The sequence below is a fragment of the Bombus vosnesenskii genome, unplaced genomic scaffold, assembly GCF_011952255.1.
Source record: "Bombus vosnesenskii isolate JDL3184/JDL3185 unplaced genomic scaffold, Bvos_JDL3184-5_v1.1 scf7180000013273, whole genome shotgun sequence".
In the NCBI taxonomy this organism is placed as follows: Eukaryota; Metazoa; Arthropoda; class Insecta; order Hymenoptera; family Apidae; genus Bombus; species Bombus vosnesenskii.
The window spans coordinates 1,903,317-1,926,491 of NW_022882931.1; the positions used below are offsets into that span (position 1 = coordinate 1,903,317).

The 23,175-nt window shown below is 37.0% G+C and overlaps 3 protein-coding genes across 5 annotated transcripts; 2 read left to right on the top strand and 1 right to left on the bottom strand.

The window, feature by feature from the left end:
* The first annotated feature begins 1,985 nt into the window (after positions 1–1,985).
* Positions 1,986–3,540, top strand: LOC117231736. Its single transcript, XM_033490438.1, has 4 exons — positions 1,986–2,003; positions 2,076–2,129; positions 2,245–2,350; positions 3,023–3,540. The coding sequence occupies exons 1-4, from the start codon at positions 1,986–1,988 to the stop codon at positions 3,472–3,474; spliced, it is 630 nt and encodes a 209-aa protein (XP_033346329.1). The 3' UTR covers positions 3,475–3,540.
* A 611-nt stretch (positions 3,541–4,151) lies between these two features.
* On the bottom strand, positions 4,152–17,608 carry LOC117231671 (6-phosphofructo-2-kinase/fructose-2,6-bisphosphatase 1-like). 3 transcript variants are annotated; one of them, XM_033490321.1, is made up of 6 exons: positions 16,379–17,607; positions 11,300–11,461; positions 9,999–10,168; positions 8,048–8,431; positions 7,295–7,564; positions 4,152–6,135 (listed from the first exon to the last, which is right to left on the bottom strand). In XM_033490321.1, exons 1-6 carry the CDS (start codon positions 16,596–16,598, stop codon positions 5,707–5,709), a joined length of 1,635 nt encoding a protein of 544 aa, XP_033346212.1. In that variant the 5' UTR covers positions 16,599–17,607; the 3' UTR covers positions 4,152–5,706. The 3 variants fall into 3 exon arrangements, with proteins under 3 accessions (XP_033346212.1, XP_033346215.1, XP_033346213.1); XM_033490324.1 differs by lacking the exon at positions 16,379–17,607 and adding an exon at positions 12,129–12,291; XM_033490322.1 differs by lacking the exon at positions 11,300–11,461 and having other exon boundaries at positions 16,379–17,608.
* A 2,346-nt stretch (positions 17,609–19,954) lies between these two features.
* Positions 19,955–20,767, top strand: LOC117231673 (immediate early response 3-interacting protein 1). The gene is made up of 3 exons (XM_033490326.1): positions 19,955–20,159; positions 20,361–20,462; positions 20,537–20,767. The coding sequence occupies exons 1-3, from the start codon at positions 20,069–20,071 to the stop codon at positions 20,590–20,592; spliced, it is 249 nt and encodes an 82-aa protein (XP_033346217.1). The 5' UTR covers positions 19,955–20,068; the 3' UTR covers positions 20,593–20,767.
* The last annotated feature ends 2,408 nt before the right edge of the window (positions 20,768–23,175 follow it).

The window sequence follows — 23,175 nt, forward strand, 5'->3', positions numbered from 1 at the left end:
GTAAAATTAGCATTTTTTAATAATATATGCACCGTCTCTTTCCATGACTTTTTGTCATCTGTAACTTCATGAATATTGTCCTCAAAAACTATTCGTCTTTTTTGGTAAGGTCAGCGTAAATAGTTCTTACAAGATTCTTGGGTATCTAATTTTTTGTGTGTCTCTTTCTTATAGGTTTCGTAAAGATCACAATGAATAAATGACCAGACTATTGTATATACTATATCCAGTAAGTGAAAGATATAGAGCTCGTCTCGCTGGGAAAAGGAAATTGTTTTATTAACGAGTTTTCTATGTTTCTCTTCGATTCTCTTTAGTAGCCAACTTGGAACAGTATTTGTTCATTATTCGATAGAAGTTCATAATAACAGAATTACAAAACTTTCTGAACAACCTACTAGTAACTGGGTATAATTAAATCATGTTAACATGTAGAGTGTTGACAGTGTCCGTGAATTTGAAAAATTTATTACAGGCGAAAAGTAGCGTCTGACTTGTATTGTTAAAGTTATGATTTTTCCCGGTCAGAGACAGCCACTTTAACAGACTGTGCGGTGTACTGTTCTCCACTACGACGTCATTTCGGGCCGGGATCACACTAACGTTGCAACGACGTCCGTTGTAGAAGTACATTGTTGTATGTTGGAGCGACTCACATTCTCAGCCTGTACGCTTCAATATACGACAATATATTTCTGCAACGGACGTCGTTGCAACGCTCGTGTAGCCCTGACCTTACGAAGAAAATGAACGTGCCAGTCGTTTCGAGAGCTCGTGTTTTGAACAGGCGAAGGCTGGTTAAAGGCAAACATGGGAAGAACTCGAGAAAAATTTCTGTACAACGTGCAAAATGGAAATGAAACGATGCTGTGATCGATAATGATGCGTAATCCTGAAAAAAGCACGGTAAGCCACGTGTTGGAACTTTACGTAAAAAATTATCGAGAAAGGTATTTTTCTAAGAAATTTCAAATATCTCCTTTCCGCGTTGGCTGCAAGGATACGAATACCAGGTATGCACTAGCAGCAAAAAGTGTGCAATAAATATGTGTTTTATAAAACTGAAGAATTTTCTAAATAACTCATCTTAGAATTGAGGTTAGGTTATATCAAGTATCCTAATACTTATGAACAGATGTATACGTAATACAAAAAACTTAAAAATCTGGTGCAGATGCCAACGACCAATTACCATGACATTAACAAACCAAAACCTTGCCCAGTTAACACAGTATTTCCACGTCTTTTCAACCTTACTTCCACGAATAAACCATTCTTTATTCCATTGTACAGTTTTGTTTCCATTTTGCGTAAGAATCGATAGTAACCAGTGGGGCAAGATTTATCAGAGTCTTATCCCCGCAATCTTCGGTGAAACGGGTAACAAACACCAATTCTATGGCCGCTGTTCCGGGATGTCTGTAACGTATTCGCTGTGAGTTTCGAGTAAGGGGCGCGTGCCAACCGTTTTTATCGGGCACAGGGCACGCGTCGAACAAACAGGGGTTCCCGATACAATGGTTCGCATCTGCAGGGGTGGCCCAGTGCAAGGGGCACGTTTCTAGGGGTTTTGAAAGGGGAGCGGAGAGAGGGTGAAGCCATGGCAAACCGTCACCCTCGCAGCAGTCTCTACTGCAACAAGGGACTGCTACGATTTGGACGTGGTTAGTCGATACCCATCGACGCCAGTCAACGGTCTTCCTACATTTCTAACTACCGTACTCTGAAACGAGGAAAGAATCGTCTTTTGGGGGAAGGAGAAGAATCTGGATGGACAAAAGGACCATTAGCTCGAAGGGGAAACATCTCTGATCTAGGGAGGAAGAGAAAAGCAGCAGAAGCTTAAGACCGAGAGCAGGAATTTATTTTTGACTACCGTTAATTCTGTGCCACAAAGAAAGTGTTATCGCGTGAAGTCGTTCGTGAAAGGTCGTTAGTGGATCGATGGTGAAGTTGTTTCGTGGTTTCGTTGTGTCTCAGTAAGAATGAAAAGATATTCGTCGGTAAGTGGTTGGAGAAAAAGGCTTTTTGTTTACACGTTCAGTTTTTAATTGTGTTCTATTGGTACGATACAGGCTCCGTGTTTGGCAGATAGAAACAACGATAGCAAGAAGGCCAAACCGATGAAGGTAAATTCCATGAGTGCAGCGTGAATGTCGATTATGAGTGAATTATCGATTCTGGAAATTGTAAGATATAAACTAAGTATTTAAGAGCGTGTATACTTATGTGGTGTTTATACAGGAGCCGAATGCCAAAGAGTATCTGCAGTTGGCGCTGGCCAGAATCTTGGAACTGCAACGAGAGATCAAAGATGGAACGTACACAACGGACTATACCAGCGATCTCGGTAACATTAATTTATAAATTTATTATTCGACTTTTCCAGCATCTTCTCTGGTCTCTTTATGAGGCCTCTTTGCCATGATCATTAATTTCCTATGCTCCTCAGAAATTTGAAACCTCTCCGGAACCCAAGTATCTCGTATCTGTTCTTTGAAAACTGTCTTGATATTCTATTTAGTTTCCCTGCAAGCTAATTTATAACGTAAAGCATTGAATTTATAATGATTCAATCCATTTTTCTCTCGTGTTTTGAAAAACATCATAAAAAAATTTTATTCTTAGGAAAAGTTTCCGATCAGATACATTTTTCGCTCCATGTTATAAAAGTGATATCCAGAAGAATTTTAATATTAAGTACAAGTAAAAGAAAATAATACAACAAACAAATATCTTGTGATGTAGTTATGATATTAGCAAATAATTTTTTAAATATTATTCTTGGAATGTAAAGAAGGCAGAATTATACAAGGTATAGAATCAAAATATAATGGACATAGAAATCGATATATTTACTGATTTTGATTTTTCGTTACTATCATGGAAAATAATATTTCTTTAAGATTGGTTTACAAACCGGAATCGATATGTAACAGTTTTCGTGTCTCGTTCTGCCTTCTTACGTTTCTACAGTTAATTGAACCAGACACAAAGTTAACACCTGGAATTTTTTCGCCAGGTGTGTCCAGCAGCGAGGAAGACCTGACAAATGAAGTTCTTCGCAAAGTGTTCGAGAATCTTCCCGGGACACCCGACTCTGTTGAAACAATCATGAACAGAGTGACTAACAGCAAATTAAATAAGCCTCAATTAGACGCGATTCACGGTAAAAGGATTCAACTGTTGGGTTATGACACCTGTCGCAGAGCTACAGTGGGGTTCATGAAGAATGTTCTTCGCGAGACAAAATGGGATGTAAACTCGAAGTCGTCTCAATCGAATTACTCTGGCTTTCGATTGGGGATTTATTCGAGAAACGAGCCGAGAGTGGCGCATTGTAGAACTGGTTTATGGAAAAGTACGTCGTCTCACGACCAGGAGATTCAAGACAGAATGCTGAGAAGCTTGGACCTGCATTTAGCGAGTAAACAAAGAGATTATACTGCCAAATTGATGAGGTCGGGCGTTTAAAATGGATACTGACGGGATTTTATTGATTCTCGTCGTTTCTCATTGAAACGATGGTGAAACTTTTTGGAATATTTGTATTTTTGCTGATGTTTTAAGATCTATGGTTAAGACTTTGTCTAAGCTTCCATCAGGGTCTTGAATAGTAAACTGCGAATATTTATACAAATTCATATTTTTATGGATGCCGGTAAAGAAATGCAACCTAAGCAGAAACTTGCTTTACTAAATATTCTAACGACTACTCTATTTTACATACTTTATATATCTCTGCATATTACGTACGTTCATAAGTTTCTCATAAATGCATGTTCGCAGTTTACTTCATAACCACTTTTTATCTAGTCAAACTTATTCAAAGCTGTACCTGTTTCTATTGAATCATTCTAGTCATACACACGAGTCATCGAATGTTAATTGCGGAAGTTATGTTAGGGAAATCACGATGTGAATTATTTTCATATATTAACTATATGTACCCGTAAATGTATTTGCATTATAAATTAACTGGTATTTAATTATGCTAAAATTGATTATCGCATAGATGATAATTTACGATGAGTCATACGAAGATTGATCGAGGAATGTAGAGGTACCACGATATTTTGTAAAAAACGTTTATTCTTAATATACAATTAAAAAACAAACAAACAAAGGAGTTTAAAAGGTATTAATACGACTTAACATTTAGAACGCTCTATAATTTTTTATTTCGACGCCCGCATAGCAAAAGAGAAAAGAAAGAACGCCAGAATGTTCAGCAATGAATGGACTAGATAACTTGTGCCATTTGTTACGCGCGAATCAAAGACAAATAATCGCTTGCTTGACTTGTATAAAAAATTAATTTGCTCTCTGTCGTACTTAATTCATCTCAGAATAAATTAATTTCGTAAGGCTTATTTATTTTTTATTCTATTCACATTTTGCGAATCCTCGAACTTGTCTTGGATAAATAGATTGCTCGAAGATTTCCACGTGATGCCTAATAAAATATTATGCACATTTATGCGGTCTACGAGATAGAATCTAACCCTAAGTGAAACGTAACAGTGTATCGACGGAAGAAGGCGCCATTCGATATCGATTCTTTTCTTTCTTAATCTCTGTTGATCTGAACCTCTGTTGATTATTTCTCGCGCTTTCCTTCGTAGAGAAAAATACTTTGCTCGAATGCTACTTTGACATTTCTTAAACGAGAGCGTAGCACAGTATATCGCTGATTCTGTGCGTAAAAATATACATTTATCGTTCGAACACTCATACACACTCGAAAAATACAATATTCGTTATTTCCTTGTTAACAATGATATCAGGTCCGTTTTATAGTCAAACTTTATATAACGCTACGATACAGTATCCTTCAATTGTACTTTACAGTAATAAAAATCCTAATATCGTCCAAATCTCAAGGCTTACGATCGTTGTGCTAGGAACTAAGCAAACGAAAATACATAAATCTAAAATTCTATCACCTATAAATAGTACAATACTAAAAAGGCTGTCTTTCGTATGTTCGTTGTATATTTTATGTCAATATTTTGAAATAGAATTTAATACGAGAGACATGTTTCGCAAGATTGCCTGTCTTTCTGCGTTTCACAATGTACAATTAAGATATTTGTTGCGATAGTCGTCTGTGACATATTACACAGCTAATATAACATTTGACTTGTATGTGATTATTAAAATTAAACTGCTTAAACATAACGTATAGAGGGCTCCAGCAGCAGGATACTAAATTATTGCCAATGGGAACAGAATCAACGAGGAAAAACGCGACAATCGGAGTACATCCCGCGAAGGTAACGGAACTCGACGATAAACAAGTCAAAGTTGAAACGACCAAAGTTTCTCAGGGTTTATGAGAAAACGAAAATTTCAGAAATAAATTTCTAGCCTCGATAACAATTATTCGATCCTACATGTTGTTTCTTTCACGCGATCTATCCAATCTATTTATCGAAAAATATATTCTGAATTGACTCCAATATCATCATCTTCCGTCTCATCGAATCTGTAATTCTTAAAGATACCTTAAAGCGATCTACTTATACTTATATACATACTAAAAATATATTCAATCCATCACTTGCATGATATTTCAAATCTTCATCCCCTGCCTGAATTCAAAAGCAAAAATATTCCAAGAAGACATCACTGCTGAAAGCTCCAGGGGTTACAAACAAACAGACATCGAATTTTCGACATGATCGTGGATCCCCGAGCGGTTCCTCAGTGTTGTTGCACGAGAGTGGGTCCGCTGCCAAGATTTCGCCAAGGATCTGGTATGTCGAAATGTGCTGGGACTGTGAGCAGAGCATCGTCCGCGGTTCTGTCCGCGCTGCAATTATTGGGCTTCACGCGAGTCGTGTTCACGCACTCGATAGGTAGCTTGAAGAAGTCCACCTTGTAATTGTAACCCTGGCTGCTGACTCGGATGATGGTATGCAGTGGCACCTCAGCGTAAGGCACCTCTTCCGGTTTTTTATCTGTGAAGAAGCCGATGATGCAGCGCAGAATAGCTTGATGAGACACGACCAAGATGTTGTTGGATCTCTGTAATTCAGCAATAACCGGTTCCACGCGGTGCATGGCGTCGATGTAGCTTTCTCCCCATGGATAACGATAGCGCAGCTTATCTTGATCGCGCCATGCAAATTCCTACGCAGAAGCATTGGTTTAGAGATATAGAAGGTATATACGCTATCTATGTGCTATATACTAAAGTATATAGTTTTGCTTGTAAGTCATGGAATAGTTCGTACATCGAGGTCCCTAAAGCATTAAAACCTAGCTTATGCAAAGTCAAGGACAATGGCTAGTTTTAAATATAAACTTTAATAAAGTAGACCTGCGATATAATATTCAAATCATGGTATGATTTTAAGTTTCGTTATAATACACGGTTAATAAGTACACGTCAACTTTGTATTGTAATTATAATATTCATTTATGCGTATTCTAAAACTTCGTCCAGATTAATCAGACTGATTGAATTCGATCTGGCAACGTGAAACATTTTGATCATCGTGAATGTGCTATTTACTTGACTGGGATATTTCTTTAAACTCCAAAGTCAACACTCATTAGTCAAGCAAATATTTCGTGGACGTAAGTGGATAAATTTGCATACAACTGAGTTTTAATCAGTTACAGACTGTTAACGCAGACGTTAAGTCACTCGATACTTTTCCCCAGTGGCCAAGTATTCAATGCCTGGGTCATCCGCAAAGTTTATATTATTATTCACTTTCCAAGTTACGATTGAAAGTTGTTCGCTTAGAGCAGTAAATTAACAAACCTAATAGATAATAAATATTTCATATCTAGGATCACAAACTTATCGAAATACAAATTATAACTGCAATAACTAATCGACCACTGGGGAAATTTTTATCAAATATCAATCTTAATGTATCAATTATAGTACAATGTTTCTAACATAATACTGATATGATTAGATTAGTTCAAAAAGCTTATATTTGATATCCTAAAACTTACAATGATAGCTGTTACAGCTATCTATCATTTACTACACAAATAAATTAAAGCTCTTAGAGCTAGGGACTGATAAATCCAACCGAGTGAAGGCTCGTTTAAATATGGCCAGAAGTTTAGGCAAGTAGCGAGTGAAGCCGAATTTACACGTTTTTCGATTAATCATCCGTAGTAATTCTTCAAAGTATAAATTATCTTCACTCGCTATTTCGCTAATCTACTGGCCGTGTCTGAGTAATCCTTTGGTCAACAACACTTGAAACGGAATTCAATGCAAGCAGTGACGAAATTTCGAGGAGGAAAGTATTTGATTTGAAATTACCTGCGGATAATGTTCCTGCATCTCTTCATAAGACAAACCCTCACAGATACCGGCGTGGAGTTCGTTGAGTGCTGCCACGTGTTCTTGGGGCGCTTCCACGCCACGAGCAGTCGCGATAGTCCTTCGAAGGCGACTAGTTAGCACGCGCAGGTCGGGAATACGCATTGCGTTGAACTTGGTGGCCAACGCTTGTGCATATCTCTCGCCACGTGCGCTTAAAACTGCGTCACCACCAACCTTACCCAATACGTTGTACTCGCTTTCGCCGTGCTGTAATCAAGAGAGAGAGAGAGCTTTAATTTTACCAAATCGTAGAATATTCTGGTTACATTCAAGAAGAGAGGCGTAGTAATGATAAGATTACAATCAGATGAAAAGAAATTACTTTTGGAACCAAGCCCTGATAAGATAACAAGATTTTAAAAATACAATATGTATGTTTTTACGTATACATATACGTATGTTTTTAAAACACGTTGTATGTAAACAATTGAGGGCTCGTCATGCTAAATGACGTGCTCAGTTATGTACGTTAATCTTTTCAATAATTGCAAGCGCCACGACCTGGCTCAATTGTCCTTGACTCAGCTCGTAATCTAAGAACAAACACGTTTCTTCATTATCGTTATCATTATCACTTGTCGAAAAATTCTTTTAATTAAGACTAAAGACGCTAAGACTGGGCTTCTAGGATTAGAACATTTGAGATGAGGATTAAACGATGACAAATGTGAAATTTGATGGATTACCAACCCGAGAGAAATAAAGAGTATGCGACTCAACAGTGACGCTTCCAAGATATCCAAGGACATTTGTCTCCACGTGGCCTGACACATTGCAGGACTCGATGTCCATGCTGCCGGTGTCGATACGGATTCGTGGATACGTCTTCTCATCCATTGGCTCGTAAGATCGAATGTAATGAGCTATCTTCAATCGTAGATCTTCTTCGGCTGTTATTGAATCCATGCCAACATAGTCAGCGCTGTACCGCAATATCTCCTTGTAATTTCGCTCCAGTACAACCGGATCGTTGCAAACGCACTCGATGAAGAGGACGCGATAACCGAGCTGCCCGGAGAAATAGTCAAAGACCTCGGCGCGCTGCGCTCGCATCACCAGCGTGGCGTCCAGAATCTTCAAACAGGAAAACTCTTTGCAACTAACTGTGACGACTCGCAAATTCAAATTTCAGTATATTTCTTCCTACGCGTTTTATTTAAATAGACATTATACTATATCGATTTTCAGTTATCTTTCTTTGTATTGTATATTTGAAGAGATTGCTGCAACAAGGAGGTAGCTTTCCAATAATTTGTGTAAACCAGCAGAATGCAAGTTAAAATTAACCAAAACTATATCATATTTTGACGCGCGCTATAAATTCATGATCTAAACTAATATTTGTATTATTTAAACACATTTGAATATAAAACCTATACCTATGTTTTTCTCTTCCAATAAATGCAACTTAAATACTGAAAGCGTCTTCATGCTGCTGCAAGTCCTTCGTCAAAATTAATTATCGCTTTATTCAATTAAGAACACCGGCCATAAATATTAGGGCACATATTGATATTTAATATGAATGGAGTGCTTTTCGTTTCTAGTTATTTCGTTATAAATCTGTTGTTTCATTCGCGTCATATGTACCTTATAATGTAAGATATAGCAGATAAAGAAAAGTGTCAAAGTGTTCCAATCGATGCTTATAACGTGTAGATGTCCTAATAATTATGGCGAGTAACCTATATATGAATTTACATGTTCGTTTCTCTTATTGTTAACTTATATATCAAGACCACACAGGAAGAATACGATAAATTAGAATAAATAGGAATATTTCAATATGTTATAATTTGGAAAGAAAGATGCACCGTTAATTCCAGAATTAAATAATTAGTTTCCTATAATATCTGAGATGCGTTTCCACATAGTTTCCACAAACACGTTTTACCGTTGTAATCTTCATATAGAAAGCGTGTCATATTTGTTCAATTCTCGACTATTTCTAAAGCGTATAATATCGAGAAAATAACGAGCCGATCTTAAGCTACTTTCAACACCATGAACTATCGCGGTTTCTATCATGAAACGTTGGTACATGTTGTTAAAAATATTAAGCCAGGTAAAACTCGTACGACGAGATTCGGTTCGGTCGGAGAAAGGTAGACCGGCTTGACTAGCCTCGGGTTAATCGCGTCGTCCACCGTTAGCGCGATCTATGTATAAATACGACCCTTGACCGGTCTAATATTCTAATCTATTCTTGCAGCCTCGGTTATATAATAATAAAAAAAAAACACGTGTTTCTTCTTCGGATTCTTTAAATGCGCAACGATTAAAATTCTTTCTTAATTCTGTTCTATTATTTTCGATCAAATGCAATCCCACGTGCTTCCATTCGTTTCGACATTGAATCTTTCTCAACTTTTTTCGATTATTTTCAATCAAGTATAACCGAGCGTATTCTCGTTCTCGTGTTGATACCGGATCTTTCTCAACTATTTTCAATTATTTTCAATCAAATACAATCGCGTGTGTTGTTGTTCTCGATTCGATACTGAAATCTCTTGAACTTTCGCGATTATTTTCGATCGAATGCAACGGCACGCGTTCTCGTTTCGATATTGAATTTATCTCCAGATTCTATTCAATTTCACATCTTTACTAAACGTTTGTCATGCGTCTAATTGATGCTTACAGCTACGGAATTCCCGCCTGCGAGCCATGTAGCGCACTCGTGCATCGCGTCTCGTTGGGCCAGAGCTCTCAACGCTGCGTTCGTCGTATGATCTGGAAGAAACAGCTCGTGCGATACGGCCTCTCCATATGGTTCCAGCCTTTTCCTGCGGTAGTCGCTAACCCTCATCACTAAAGTAATAATTAAATGTAATTCATTAGTTGTTGGAAGGATCTAAGAGAGGTTAAATAATTGGATATTTTTTGATTTAGGTTCGTATCGTTAAATGGAAACAATATAATAGTACGGCATAAAATGTAGTGAGCTAAACTACCCTTCTTTGTCAATGTCTCATTTGTCATTTTGAAGCATTCGAGAAAATTGAAATTACACTACTTTTCCTGTGATTCTCGTTTTTCATCGATTCAATTCGCGAAACATTCAGTCATTATTTAACGCGTTAAATGCCATGGGGGTCACCGGTGACCGGCACTCAACTTAGACGTGGCGTCGTCGAGGTCACCGGTGACCGGCACTCAACTTGGACGTGGCGTTGTCGAGGTCACCGGTGACCGGCACTCAACTTGGACGTGGCGTCGTCGAGGTCACCGGTGACCGGCGTCCCAAGATTAGCAGCAATACATAATTTGAATAATTACTTTTAATTAACAATTAATTATAACTATTTATCAATAGTTATAAATGTTTTATTATTACCATCGTTACTACAATGGTGTGACGAAATTAATGCAGTATAAAACATATAGTTTTATTTATACATGAAATATAGGTAGGTTCCGGGACGTAATAACATAGAACAATTATTTAGCATTTCACAAAAAAACAATATGAGATAATGTTTTTTTCGACCATGTTATATAGTCTCCATCTTGTATACGTATATGCGTATGTAGAGAATATATATATCTGTAGTATTTTATAGACTACTTTTAAACTAGAAAGTGCACAATGTAATACATTACAAAATAGAAATTAAAATTTGTTTGAAGCGCCGTAAATGTTGATTTACGTAACAAGTCTGTTGAGCGTATATAATAAATCCTCTTAATGACCGTGTTAAAAACAAAAATGGGAAAAATGAAAAACTAACGAATTAATGATCAGACACGTAACTTGTACACATAATATAACCGCGAAATAGGAAGTTAAAAATGAAAAAAAAAGAAAAGGAACACAGATAATTGATGGTCGAGTGGAAATAATATTACGAAACCGCTTATTTAAGATGACTAATATGATTTAATGAACAGGTTTCGTCTTCGAGCGTAGCAATCGGCAGTAAACAAAGCAAAATTCCCAACCTTTAGTGGATTCACCGTTCCAGTTGAGTCTGCGCGAAAGGCATTGTGCCACTTGGCTTTTTCCACGACCTGGTAAACCGCACATCGCGATTACAACCCCTGAAAATTTTCGGGGAGACTTCATTATCCCCGACGTCCTTACTGTGATTTTATCCTTGGGTTCTGAAAGCAAGAGAATATACTCGTGTAATTAATTGCATTTTCATTTGCCTGATGTGTAGACGCATGGCCATTGATAAACCTCAAGGAGACAAAGGATTGTGCAACAAAGACGCAAGTATAAATGTACAGATGATGAACAAATTTAATAACGCCAATACACGATTACAATAGAAGTCAGATATTTTCTAAGGCATTTCATTGTAGCATCCGGTTATTTTTATCTGTATAATAATATAATAATAACGATCAATTTTAGAAGATGCACCCAAACGACTATGATAGATTTGACTCGGTGCCAAGCTAGTTTTTTAAGCCAGCCAACAGTCGAATGATCGTTAACAATGTGAACGTATGTGACGTAATTCGATAGAAAATCGAACAATGTGATTGTATAGTAGTAAGAATGAAATTAGTGAGAAAATTATCGTTTCCCTCCGACGCATCTTCGATTCACAAAAGAACTCTTTCTCGCGCGCTATAAACAAGATGTTTTAAATTTTTGTTTTGTTTTCGTCGAACGAAATATTTAGATTTCTACGAAACAATGAACGTAAAAGTGAAAATAAAAGATTCGATAAACGCGAGTATTATATTGCGTTCTGGTTTTTACCCGTACATTTAGATTAAAATCTTTTTCACTATTGATCGATGGAAGAATAATCCTTACCGATCACACACATGTTCTTTACAATGTACCGTTAACAACACTGTTCGACCATCAACTAATGACGAATCAATAATAACGAATGCGTTTCAATGGCACAACCGGCTAGACAAACTCGCGAGCTTCAGAGTGCGAATTTCAACTGAGTACTGATGCCTTCCTATTGGGTTCCACGTTAAAAACCGAGCGTTGGTGAACTTTATATTTAGAATTCTCTTCTCATGCACGAGAGCTTTTGGCTGCACTTTTGCGACTGTCGTTTCTTTCGCGGTATTAATCTCAACAACAAACTTCGTTTTTTGTTTGGTCGATATTCTGACTCATTCTATTCTCATTTTTGGAATACGGACATTCATGCGAAATATTTGTTTCACTCGCTGAACATAGTAATTTTATAATTCATATATTTATCTATATTTATATTAGTTGAAAAGTTCGTAGTGAAGTTCAAAGAAAATGTATTTTCATCGAATTGACATTCTATCGAATGTAAAATACAATATTGTTTCATATAAATTAAATTTATGAAACCCCTATAAAGAATATAAATTAACCCCTTTCAATTTTATCGCAGTCGATTACAGAGCATATCAATTCTCAGAAATGTTGCGAACTTTTCAAACAGCTTAATATTTTTATATATATTTTATATAATTGTGTAATTATTTGGATTTTTCTATATTTCTCAGAATCGTATAAATAACCGCGATCTACGTATTTGATTGCTATATTTTCCAAAACTCTATATGTCATGTGATAATTTATATAATATATCGTGTAATCGTTCGTAATCGATATGTAATCGTACGCAAGATATTGCGGTGTATAGAATGAAAGTTCAAAGCAGGATTAAAGTTCAAGTACGAAAATACGTACGACGACCTGTCTGTAACGTTATAATTAACTCGTTGTTTACAATATAAAAAATTCAAATGGAGTAAGAATTATCGAATTATCTGGGTTCACGAAATTCGACATGGCGATAGAAATATGCGTTATCGCGTGTTGTTTCAAATCGACATGTTCTCGTACGTAATAATCGAAGTTCGAAAAGCGATAAAGGTCATTACATTTGGACTAATTTAACGAATCTCCAAGTGGATTTTTTACCATAAGCAGAAGCACGTACGCCACGAAACGATTTCGTAATTCGCGATATCTGTCTTCATTTTTATTTGCGTGTCTGTTTTTCTCGACTTAACGCGTGTCAACAAAATAATTACGAATTAGGCCCCTTGATCCGTGGATAAAAGAACTTCGATGCACGTTTATAGATTATACAAGTGATTCGCACGTTTCGCTTTGAAAAATAAAACGTATTGAAAACGGAAGTTTTTCAACTCAAACAATCGGATGATATACCGATGTATGTATATTGTTTTATAATTCGAAGTGCAGCTTCGAGTGTCGTCTTTACCAAGCTGTTACACGCGATACACGGATCAATACCGATCATTCGCGTATACCGAACAATGTACTATCACCTATCGAGAATCCCCATGAAACCAGCTTTAACAGTTGGTACGTTGACCTGAAACGTGTCGTCATTCGATTCATTATTCAAGCGTTGGATTGTAACAACGCACGTGCTCTCGCCACGCTACGGCTACCAAGGTATGCGTGAATACTAAATTATTCCATGGAATATCGTGTCGATAATATTTATTTATCTACGAACAAATGGCAATGAAATTTGTGTCGACGGAATACAGTAATTAATTATGAAATTAAGTTTCTCGTCTCGTCGTTACGTCTTCGCGAAGATGGATCACGGCCATTTCCATATGCTTTCATGCGCAGGATAAGAACAAGGTCAGTGGCAGAAAATCGATAATCGGTCTTGTGGAGAAAACCACTTTCGTTGCATCGGAACAGCGTTGCAACGTCGGCTACCATTACATCGCATTTCACCAAATTTCCCTCCAGTATTTCGGTAAAAGGAAAAAGAAAAATTGAATTGACAGCTACTTGAACTAGATAAAACAAGGTAATTTCTGGAACTCATCGTACTCGAAAACTCTTGTCAGAATTATACGATAGAGAGGAGCTTAAATTATTGAAGCTTTATAAAATTCGAAAGCACTTGAGTTTGATAAGATGAGATACTCGTGGGACCTGGTACGATCGTTTAGTTACTGAGATATAGAAAAAAGAAACGAAACCTTTGATAAGAAACCACCGTGCTCTGAGATAAGGAGCATTTGCGTCAACTGAGTGTAGAACGTATTACGATATAAGATACAACTCTCTCACAGCTGACAACAGCTACTATTTTGTCACTCTATATTTATAAGCTGTGCGTATCTACAAGGACAATACAAATAATTGGTGTGTGTTGATGGTAATGCACGTGTAACGACTACATGCACGGCTGATCACGAAAGTAGCAGTTGAAAGAAACACAAGAGACACACCCTCCATCGTGGAGTTTTCTGTCTTATTGGCGTACATAACTTGTACGGTGTGCAATGTGCACATTGCCGTTTCACGAGCTAAGATAATATCCCTCATGGGATATCCTTGAAGAAATTTTACCTTTCGCTTCTCTCGTTTTTTCCTCTCCCTCTTCCTCTGTCTCATTAAATTCTTTCACGGTTTATCGCGAGGTAAACATTGGAACGAGTGACGAATTCTTACCAGCAATATCCACGTTGTCAAAAAAACATCGTTGTCTCAAATGATTCTATGTTTAAGTTCAATTAAATAACGATATTAATAGCGCGTTTTAGAATATATCAGTGAAGGTTCTATGTGGTACGATGCCGATTGCCGATTTAAAAATATCAGACACGTGTCAATATTCAAAGATCGAGGATACCTGGAAGGTTTAATTTATCTCATCGAGAATTTTGTTGTGCTTAATTTATGTTACCACAAATAGCAATAAGATGAATTTGTCATACGATATTTCGACGTCCTTCGGTGACTGGTACTGAATAATCTCCATTCATTCGCGAATAACAGCTTTTGTGTTCGAGGCCACGTTTAGAAGAAACGTGGACCACGCAATTCCTTCTCCAGTGTTGATTAACCCCTTATCTTCTAATATTCAGACACACTTGTGAATACAGAGACTTTAATTGTAAATGAAAGGAATACAAAAAGAACCCAATGCGAAGTTCCCATAATTGAATCTTTTAATCGCGGATAGCTAATTATGTATAGTTATAAAAAAAAGTAGCAACGCAGGAGGTTGAGAAACGATTTTCCCCTGCGACGAGATTACGATAATCGCAGAGATCATGATAATCCATGTCATTACCATAATTTTCTCGTTTACATCTCTGACTCCTGCTGACCTTCGTGATCTTTTCTGCTTTTGCGAACTGTGTGACTGTACCCGTCGCGTTTTTCATTGACACGCAATTTATCGTCGTTAAAAGAAAACCGGGGACAACCTTAGGCGACAGAAACGCCTCTTTGAAAGGTGCACGTTAATTGGTCCGACTGGACTGATGATAAATGGAAAAGGACAAAATATTTTTTATCAATGCATACTAACTTTTTAGACGACAGACCTCCGTTATTAGAAGCCGTAAACTTACCTCTCGCGATAAATTTATCTCTCAGATAGCGTGACAAGTGCAAATCTATGTACAGATTCTCCGTTTTTATGCTGTGAATCTTTCTTTGTTTATTGTTTTCATTTTCCATGCGAGTTCAATGAAAACAACAAGTTTATCAATTTTAAGTTATTTGTTACGCGTTGAATTTTCGTTCGTCGCACGCGTTTCGAACACACGACACGGATATCTATTTAAATCGCGTTTTATTTATAGTCACCACTCCGATTACGAGTGGCGATCACAGATTCGTGAAACCGTGGCCTGGTTTCGTGGGAATTTCGGTGCAATAGCTAAAGATCTGTCTGACACGAATCGAGAAATTCAAAGAGAACGAGCGAAAAAGCGTAATACGTTTGAATGAGAAAAACAAACGATGAAAAAAGCCATTATTTCATCCGGTATTCCCGCAGGTGGTATTTTTTAATTTCGTTTGCATATTGCATTTCCGTGCAACTTTTTACGATGACTGTTGCATTGCATAACGCACAGTAATCCGATGCTTTCGTTTTCGATAGATAAGAAATAAATAACGTTCCCCATCGAATGTTTCGCAACCTGATTACCGATTGAATTGCTATTCAATAACATCGTTACCTATCGAATATATCGAACATGGTGTGACTGTACGAGTAAATAATATCAATTAGATGAAACTCATATTACTAGTGTTCCATTTAATCGTTTTACCTTGGCGCTGTTCCTCGACGCTTGGTGCCATCGTATCAGCGCACGATGAAGTCTCCTTTTGTATAGTCGACGTATTGGTTGCGTTCACCGTTTGTGTTATGATCGGTTTGTTGGTTTCTTCTTGGAAAAAGCCGGCTTGCAGTGCAAGTTTCCTCACGGCCAGACAGTAACCCAGAATCGGTGCCGCCAACAGGTCGAGACAGGCGGCAACCCAGGGCATAACCCGACGATAAACTATTTAAATTGGGGTCTTTGATTTCCCTTCAGGAAAACACAAGCCAACAGGTAGACCAGTTGAGAAATCGATAATTACAGGAAGAGAATGAAAGCGATCCTGGTAACGCTTTTGCTTGAAATATCCAGCAAACAAGAGCCCTCTATTCGTATAAAATACTCGGAAACAGTGGTCTATTGCTAGTCTCCTTTTTACCCGTTTTGTTGGCCAATCTTCGGCTAGAGTTCTTCCGAAAAATGATCGCTGCTTGTGTGCCGTATTATGGACAACAAGTCCTCCCTCATTCCAATTTGCTTGATCCTCACCTCTGGAGCCAGTTTGCGTGCTTCTTTGCCTATGCTCGAAGAAAAGCCCAGTTCTCCGATTTTGTCCTCTTCTTTGGTTAAATCTTCTTTTACCCTCGATTTACTTGATTGTTTGATCGTCGACGATCTATCTATCACGTTACGATGTACCTTTATAAATATTGTCGGTACAAACGTTGTCCGACTCTGCGCACGCGCTGCCACAAGTATATGCTAGTAGTTTACATAGTCACGGTGCTGCCTCACCGTTTTCCAGCACACCGGTGTTCCCTTCTCGCCGCCACTTCAACTCTGCTTTAGTTATGTATATTTATATGTAAGGTATTCCTTACCCTTTTTGGCTCCTTTTCTCTCCCTTTACCGCCCACGACAACGTGGTTTCACTCGGACAATCTGTAGAGTCGCCTCTGCAGAATCAGTTCTCGTACAACCGGTTTGCCAGATTAATTTTATCCACCAAAGACCTTCGAATATAACTGTCGACTCTCTATTGTCTGTTTCTAATCTCTGCGTTTGTTGATGTTTTGTTCACTGTATGTTACGTGCAAATCCGCCTAACGTTCTGTAACTGTGGATGCACGAAAGTGTTTAAAAGTCAAAGTGAAAACGAAGTAGAAATGTGTCGTTGTGAAGTGAAAACAGCTGCCTGTAGTCAGATCGAGGAGGTACTAGCGACTGATGTTCCTTCATTTGCTGCAGCTTTTAGCAACATCGACCCGGACCTGGTAGGCGCCCTCTGTTGAAACTGGCCAATCAACGATACGCTCACCCCACTACTAGTATACAGCAATTGTGTTGGGAACACGTCGAATGTATTTACGTTTGAGAACAAAACGTTGATATTTACTGGGCCACTGCAACCTTAGACAATGCGACTTTTTACATAATAATTTACAAATCTGCGTGAAAATATCAACAGCGGGCATGGAGGAATTTGGTAGAATTTTTATTATATAACGATCGTACAATGTCTCAACTATAATTTCGACAGACGCGAGCTACGTTCCACCAAATTTGAATGGCCGTTATAGTGCTTTTTAGGTAGGTTTATTTTGGTCGATTAACTATAATCGCTTTACTTAGACATTATTATAGACGTTACTTAGACATTATTATAGACGTTACTTAGACATTGCATTATAGAAACGAGTCTAATTTGGACCATTAACGTATTAATTCTTGAAACGATGACAACATAGAATTTCGTTCTTAAGAGTTCAATTGTACGCGCCTTCAGTTCACACGAACTGATACCAGAATCATTCTTTCGTCTCGTTCCATCATTGGACTTCATGCCTCATAAATTGTTACCGTAACGTGTCACGTAATTCCTAATTGCATGGCTTAAGCATTTTACTCTTGCTTCCTGGGTAACAGTTTCGACGTCACCCAAGTATTATTTATTGCAGGCAATAGATTAGATAATACGCGATTCGGACTGAAAACAAGATTGCAATAACAAATGATAATTATTTAAAATCTACTTGGATGAAAAGTTGCAAGCTTTGAATATCATTTCTTTTGCAATTATGCGACGATTAAAATAATATTTGCTTTGATTGGTATCTAACGTTCACGAATCGACCTTCCTATTTTTCTTCATCTGTTAACCGACCAAAGTCCACGTTTGTTTCTTCTATTTCTCCGATGATATTTAGCGAACACGAGCGGTCAGACTCGTGTACTTCACATTCAGCGTCATTAAATTCAGTCGGTGAATGGTAACGCGTTATTACCCTGTGAAATTGCAGTAGGTACAATCTAATACGGCATAAATTATGGAAATAGTTCGCACACTGATGTGGATTTGAATCATAAGATTTCTTGGAATTGATTCTATAAGTTTGATTATAATGTAGTCTATTGCTGCGTCTAGCTTTTTGAAAAATATACATTTTTATGTGACAGAAGATCTGTAATCTGTAATTTGCGTAATTACTGGGGAAATGAATCAGAGTACCTTGTGATTTATATAGAAAGCTAAAATTAAGACAATCGTTATCGTTGTATATGAAAAATATTATTATCTGTTAGGGGATGATGAATGACTTGAACGAATTCGTGGAAGATCTAAATTAGTCGAGGAAACATTGGCTTTGGAACAATTTTTCTATATTGTCCTGTTGCCAAATAAGACGTACATTGTATACGTTGGAAACTTTTCCTGAAATTAATGATAGTTTTGTCTGAAACTTTTTTTAATCCTAGCATAATGCAATATTTTCTACAGTTGCATAAATGTGACATTTGGAACACGTGATTCACGCGTACTTTCCGCCGACGCGAGTTTAGTCTGTGTTGCAATTTTTTGCAGTAATACAACACTTGTTCGAGGCTGCGAGTTAGCATAGCTTTTGCTGAATACTTATCGTCTACAAACAAGAAAAATTTTTGCACACGTCAAATACGTTCGTGACTTTCATCACGATATGGAAGATTCCGACTTTTCTTTGCATACGCAAAACGATATCAGAATATTAAAATCCACGAATTTCCTTACACGTGATAAACGTGTGCCTCGAACGCCGCATGATAAAATGATGATAGAGGTCATGAACGATCGAGGGTAGCATGAAATGAACTCTAAGTTCTATAACTAAATCGGCACACATGAATTGTTAACGTAACTCAATTGAGAAGAGAGCGTCGAATCGTCTAGAAACACTCGTACTCCTGTTCCAAAAGCGTTAGTGCCAAGAAGGTGCGCTTTGTCGTTCAATTATTATAAATAGAATAATGCTCCTAACCATCCGTTGTATTATCGCGTTGTTAAGTTACTTGTAAAGTCTACCGATTCTTTCGAGTATCGTTTTAAGGCTCTTAGTTTACATATCGTACTATTTCTGCAAGCATTTGTAGAACGTTATCGATGAAATCCAAGATTATCTTATTTTTGGAATCTTGAGCGATGTTTAAATCTCGAGATTACTCTAAATGTATTTTGACATAGTAGAAATAAATTTTAATTCAAATTTCCCGCATAACGCCATCGTTTTAATTGCTAGTTTCCAGCGGAACATAGAAGATGGCAGGACGGTTCCTAATCGATACAAATTGATTGGTTGATGCGTATGAAGCTGTTTTACCTTTCCCTACACTCGTGGCGCTGCGTGATATTCTCAATGTTATCATTCATCATATCGATATAATATGGCGTTTACACTTTGGACACTTTTTGAAGCGACTATGTTGTGTTTGAATGCGATCTGCGTTTTGAACGAAGAAAGATTTCTTGCAAAAGGTACACAATATCGTCATATTTTTGTTTGTATTATTCTTTTATACTGAACTTTTTCCCTGCATAGAAATGAAGAATTTGTAGGTTATGTTATCTATTGTATTTACATATATCGTATGTATGATAAATATATAAATCATATGTATATGTTTTTACTTGTATATTGGAATATATTACTTAGTTTTTGTTTAAACATTGTTACAGTTGGTTGGGCGTCGTGGCAAAATGTTCAAGGCTTCGGAGAACCTCCTACAGCAAAGTCACAAATTTTAAACCTTATTAGGTCCATACGTACGGTGGCACGAAGTAATTACGAACAAAATATTTTAATTCGTTTGATAATTAATTTAAATTTAACACAAATATGTTGTTTGTTGCAGTTCCATTGATATTCCTAAATATCGTAACAATAATTGTGAAACTGGTGCTTGGGTGAAAGAAACGATTGATGGTGTAAATAAAAGGACAATGAGCTGTGAAAAGTGATGTACATAAACGCAAAATTACATTCTTTTATTTTTACCTTTGTATCGAAGAGTAAAGTATTTTTTATTATATCATGTTTCGGCGTATTTTTGTACTGCAAGTACTTTAAAAGATAGCAGTATTTATACATGTTGTTTCTATCTACATCACTTCTTATTTATTTTTATATTATTTTGTAAACTTCAATTGTTTAATTATGTTGGATATATTTTACATATTTTCCAATCACTGTAGTGAAGACAAAAAAATTCCTTATGCAATAATGCGGTAATTCACAACAAACCTTTTATCATATCAAAATACATATATTTCCATATATACTTAAATATTTATCTAAAATATCATTCAATTTTTCGAACTTTTTAGAATATTTCTTTCCACGTTACCCAGCAGTTCCTGTTCCATCTGCATTAAACATCTGCTTTTTCCTACACTAAACAGCATCTACTTACTTCATTTTGCCAATGGCTACAAATAAACTTGAAACAACCGTCGAATTTCATATTACATCAACTCTATAAAAGGAAGTTTGTCATGCGCCTTCAACATGTAACTGTAAGTTGCAATTTAGTTCCATTTCTTTTTATCGACGCCAACAATTGAAAATCTCATAGTTCGTTAGGAGAATCGTCAAAGAATTGAATATTTTTTTACTTTTATTTTACTTCGAAATTCTATTTACTCAAGACATGTGTTTAGAACTTGTTTCATTTTCTTAATTAGTCATTTACATTTTATTTCTGAAAGTACGGGGAAATTTCATGGTGAAGAGATGCAACTATGGCGAACTTCCGCTACAGGACATCTCTTTCCGTTAAGTGTCTTCGAATGTACTCTCTCACGGGTAATTTAAATCATAAATCAACAGACGAACGTACTGTAAATTATGTTCGACTTGGTGTGAGATGTAAGTAGTAGGACAGGATGCTTATGCCTGTTTGTCTTCGTATTTTCATAGACGACGTGATGACGCACGCGGGAAGCCAATGATTTTCTCGTAACTTTCTCCCCTTCTTCGTTTTCTCGGGCTGGAAGTAACATATATACATACGCATCTCCGTGCAGTCAATAAACAAGTGTCATGTCGACTTTGCATTCTGTCATTAGCTATCAATAACTCAATTTTTGTCACATTTCAGCAACGTTCAACAAATTTCCTAATTTCTTAACTTCTTATTGCCAACTTTAAAATCTTTCGTTTCTTATTTCTATCTTTAAAGGATCAATTTATTTTCCTCGAGTTATACCTTGAAATATAGATACATATCTTACGTCTAAAATAGACTCACTAAACACGGAAAATCGCCACTGAAACGCACATTTGTTTACGTCCGCTTAATCATATATTCAAAACGATAAATAGAATGATTTAACTATTTCAATTTCCTCCGTTAGATTTAATTTATAGTGTCCATTAATCTTGGACGCCTTCGTGGTCGATTCGAACGGAAATCGTGAGGCAATATAACGACTGGATCACTTCTGGCTGATCTCCTTCACCGTAATAGTCATAGAAGTGATAAACACGTTTGTGCAATCGAATCCCTGCGATTTACACAATTTCTGAGCACGTATGGGTCCATCAAAATTGCACCGCTTTTTTCTCTCGTGCAAGTTCCACAGTTGCAAGTGCAACCTGCATTCCCTGGACTCTTTCGTGTAATGCTTGTTCAAGTTACATAACCGACCCTCATCAGAGAATCTCTCTTTCCTTCTTTTTTAATTTTTTCTTGCGAATGGCTGAAGCTGCTCGATTAGCTGCGCCGATCCACGGCAGTGCCTATTCCATTTTTCGCGGAATACAAACCTGTTGCGTAACCTTTCCGACTTTGTACGCGCACGTGCATGCTGAACAACGCGGAATGTATATGTGTGTTCACAAGATACCAGAAATCATTAGAACCGCTAAAGATATAATTTGAAGAAAAGAGGAAGAGGAAAGAGATATTCGTGGAACTTTCTTGACATTCTGGCGAATGAATTCCTCCGTTCTTCTTTGTTTTTCTTTTCAAAATCTGTGAGAGAATGTTGTGCAAGTTTGTTATCTATCGACCACGGTTGTTTATGCAAACTCATCCACATGTTTATCAACGCAATTCAATAAATAGACTTGAATAAAAAAGTAGAGATTTGCTTCGCTTATCAAATACTATATTATGATTACTGTATTTTAGATATTTTCTATATTTATCTATTGTTACGTCCGATGACCCAGAATCCATCCCTCGACCAATTTGCTATGCAAATATAATTAACTGGATCGCAATAATCCTAAGGAATTGTTATAAAACTAAACATTTATATTTTACCGTTAGGGCCCTTAATTGTTATAAAATATATACAAGTCGATACATTCCTTATGCTAATTGCTCCATTAGGTAAAAATGGGAAGGTCTCACTCAGAAGGGCAGGAAACACTCAGCAATAGTTTTCCTCTGCGACAGTGTCACGTAAACTTAGGGGTTGGTTGATGAAATAAAAATAGCTGAGTCGTAACACAACTTTATTTTACAGCATAGGTTTACACAGATCG

What these genes read in the sequence shown, in the direction of transcription:
- LOC117231736 (XM_033490438.1), top strand. An exon ending in AGAAGGCCAAACCGATGAAG is followed by an intron (nt 2,130 to 2,244) that starts GTAAATTCCATG and finishes GTGTTTATACAG; the next exon opens with GAGCCGAATGCCAAAGAGTA. An exon ending in GGACTATACCAGCGATCTCG is followed by an intron (nt 2,351 to 3,022) that starts GTAACATTAATT and finishes TTTTTTCGCCAG; the next exon opens with GTGTGTCCAGCAGCGAGGAA.
- LOC117231671 (XM_033490321.1), bottom strand. Translation starts at nt 16,598, where the DNA reads ATGCCCTGGGTTGCCGCCTGTCTCGACCTGTTGGCGGCACCGATTCTG. An exon ending in CAGGCGGGAATTCCGTAGCT is followed by an intron (nt 8,432 to 9,998) that starts GTAAGCATCAAT and finishes TCCTGTTTGAAG; the next exon opens with ATTCTGGACGCCACGCTGGT. An exon ending in TGCAGGAACATTATCCGCAG is followed by an intron (nt 6,136 to 7,294) that starts GTAATTTCAAAT and finishes GCTTCTGCGTAG; the next exon opens with GAATTTGCATGGCGCGATCA.
- LOC117231673 (XM_033490326.1), top strand. Translation starts at nt 20,069, where the DNA reads ATGGCGTTTACACTTTGGACACTTTTTGAAGCGACTATGTTGTGTTTG. An exon ending in AGAAAGATTTCTTGCAAAAG is followed by an intron (nt 20,160 to 20,360) that starts GTACACAATATC and finishes ACATTGTTACAG; the next exon opens with TTGGTTGGGCGTCGTGGCAA. An exon ending in CATACGTACGGTGGCACGAA is followed by an intron (nt 20,463 to 20,536) that starts GTAATTACGAAC and finishes TGTTTGTTGCAG; the next exon opens with TTCCATTGATATTCCTAAAT.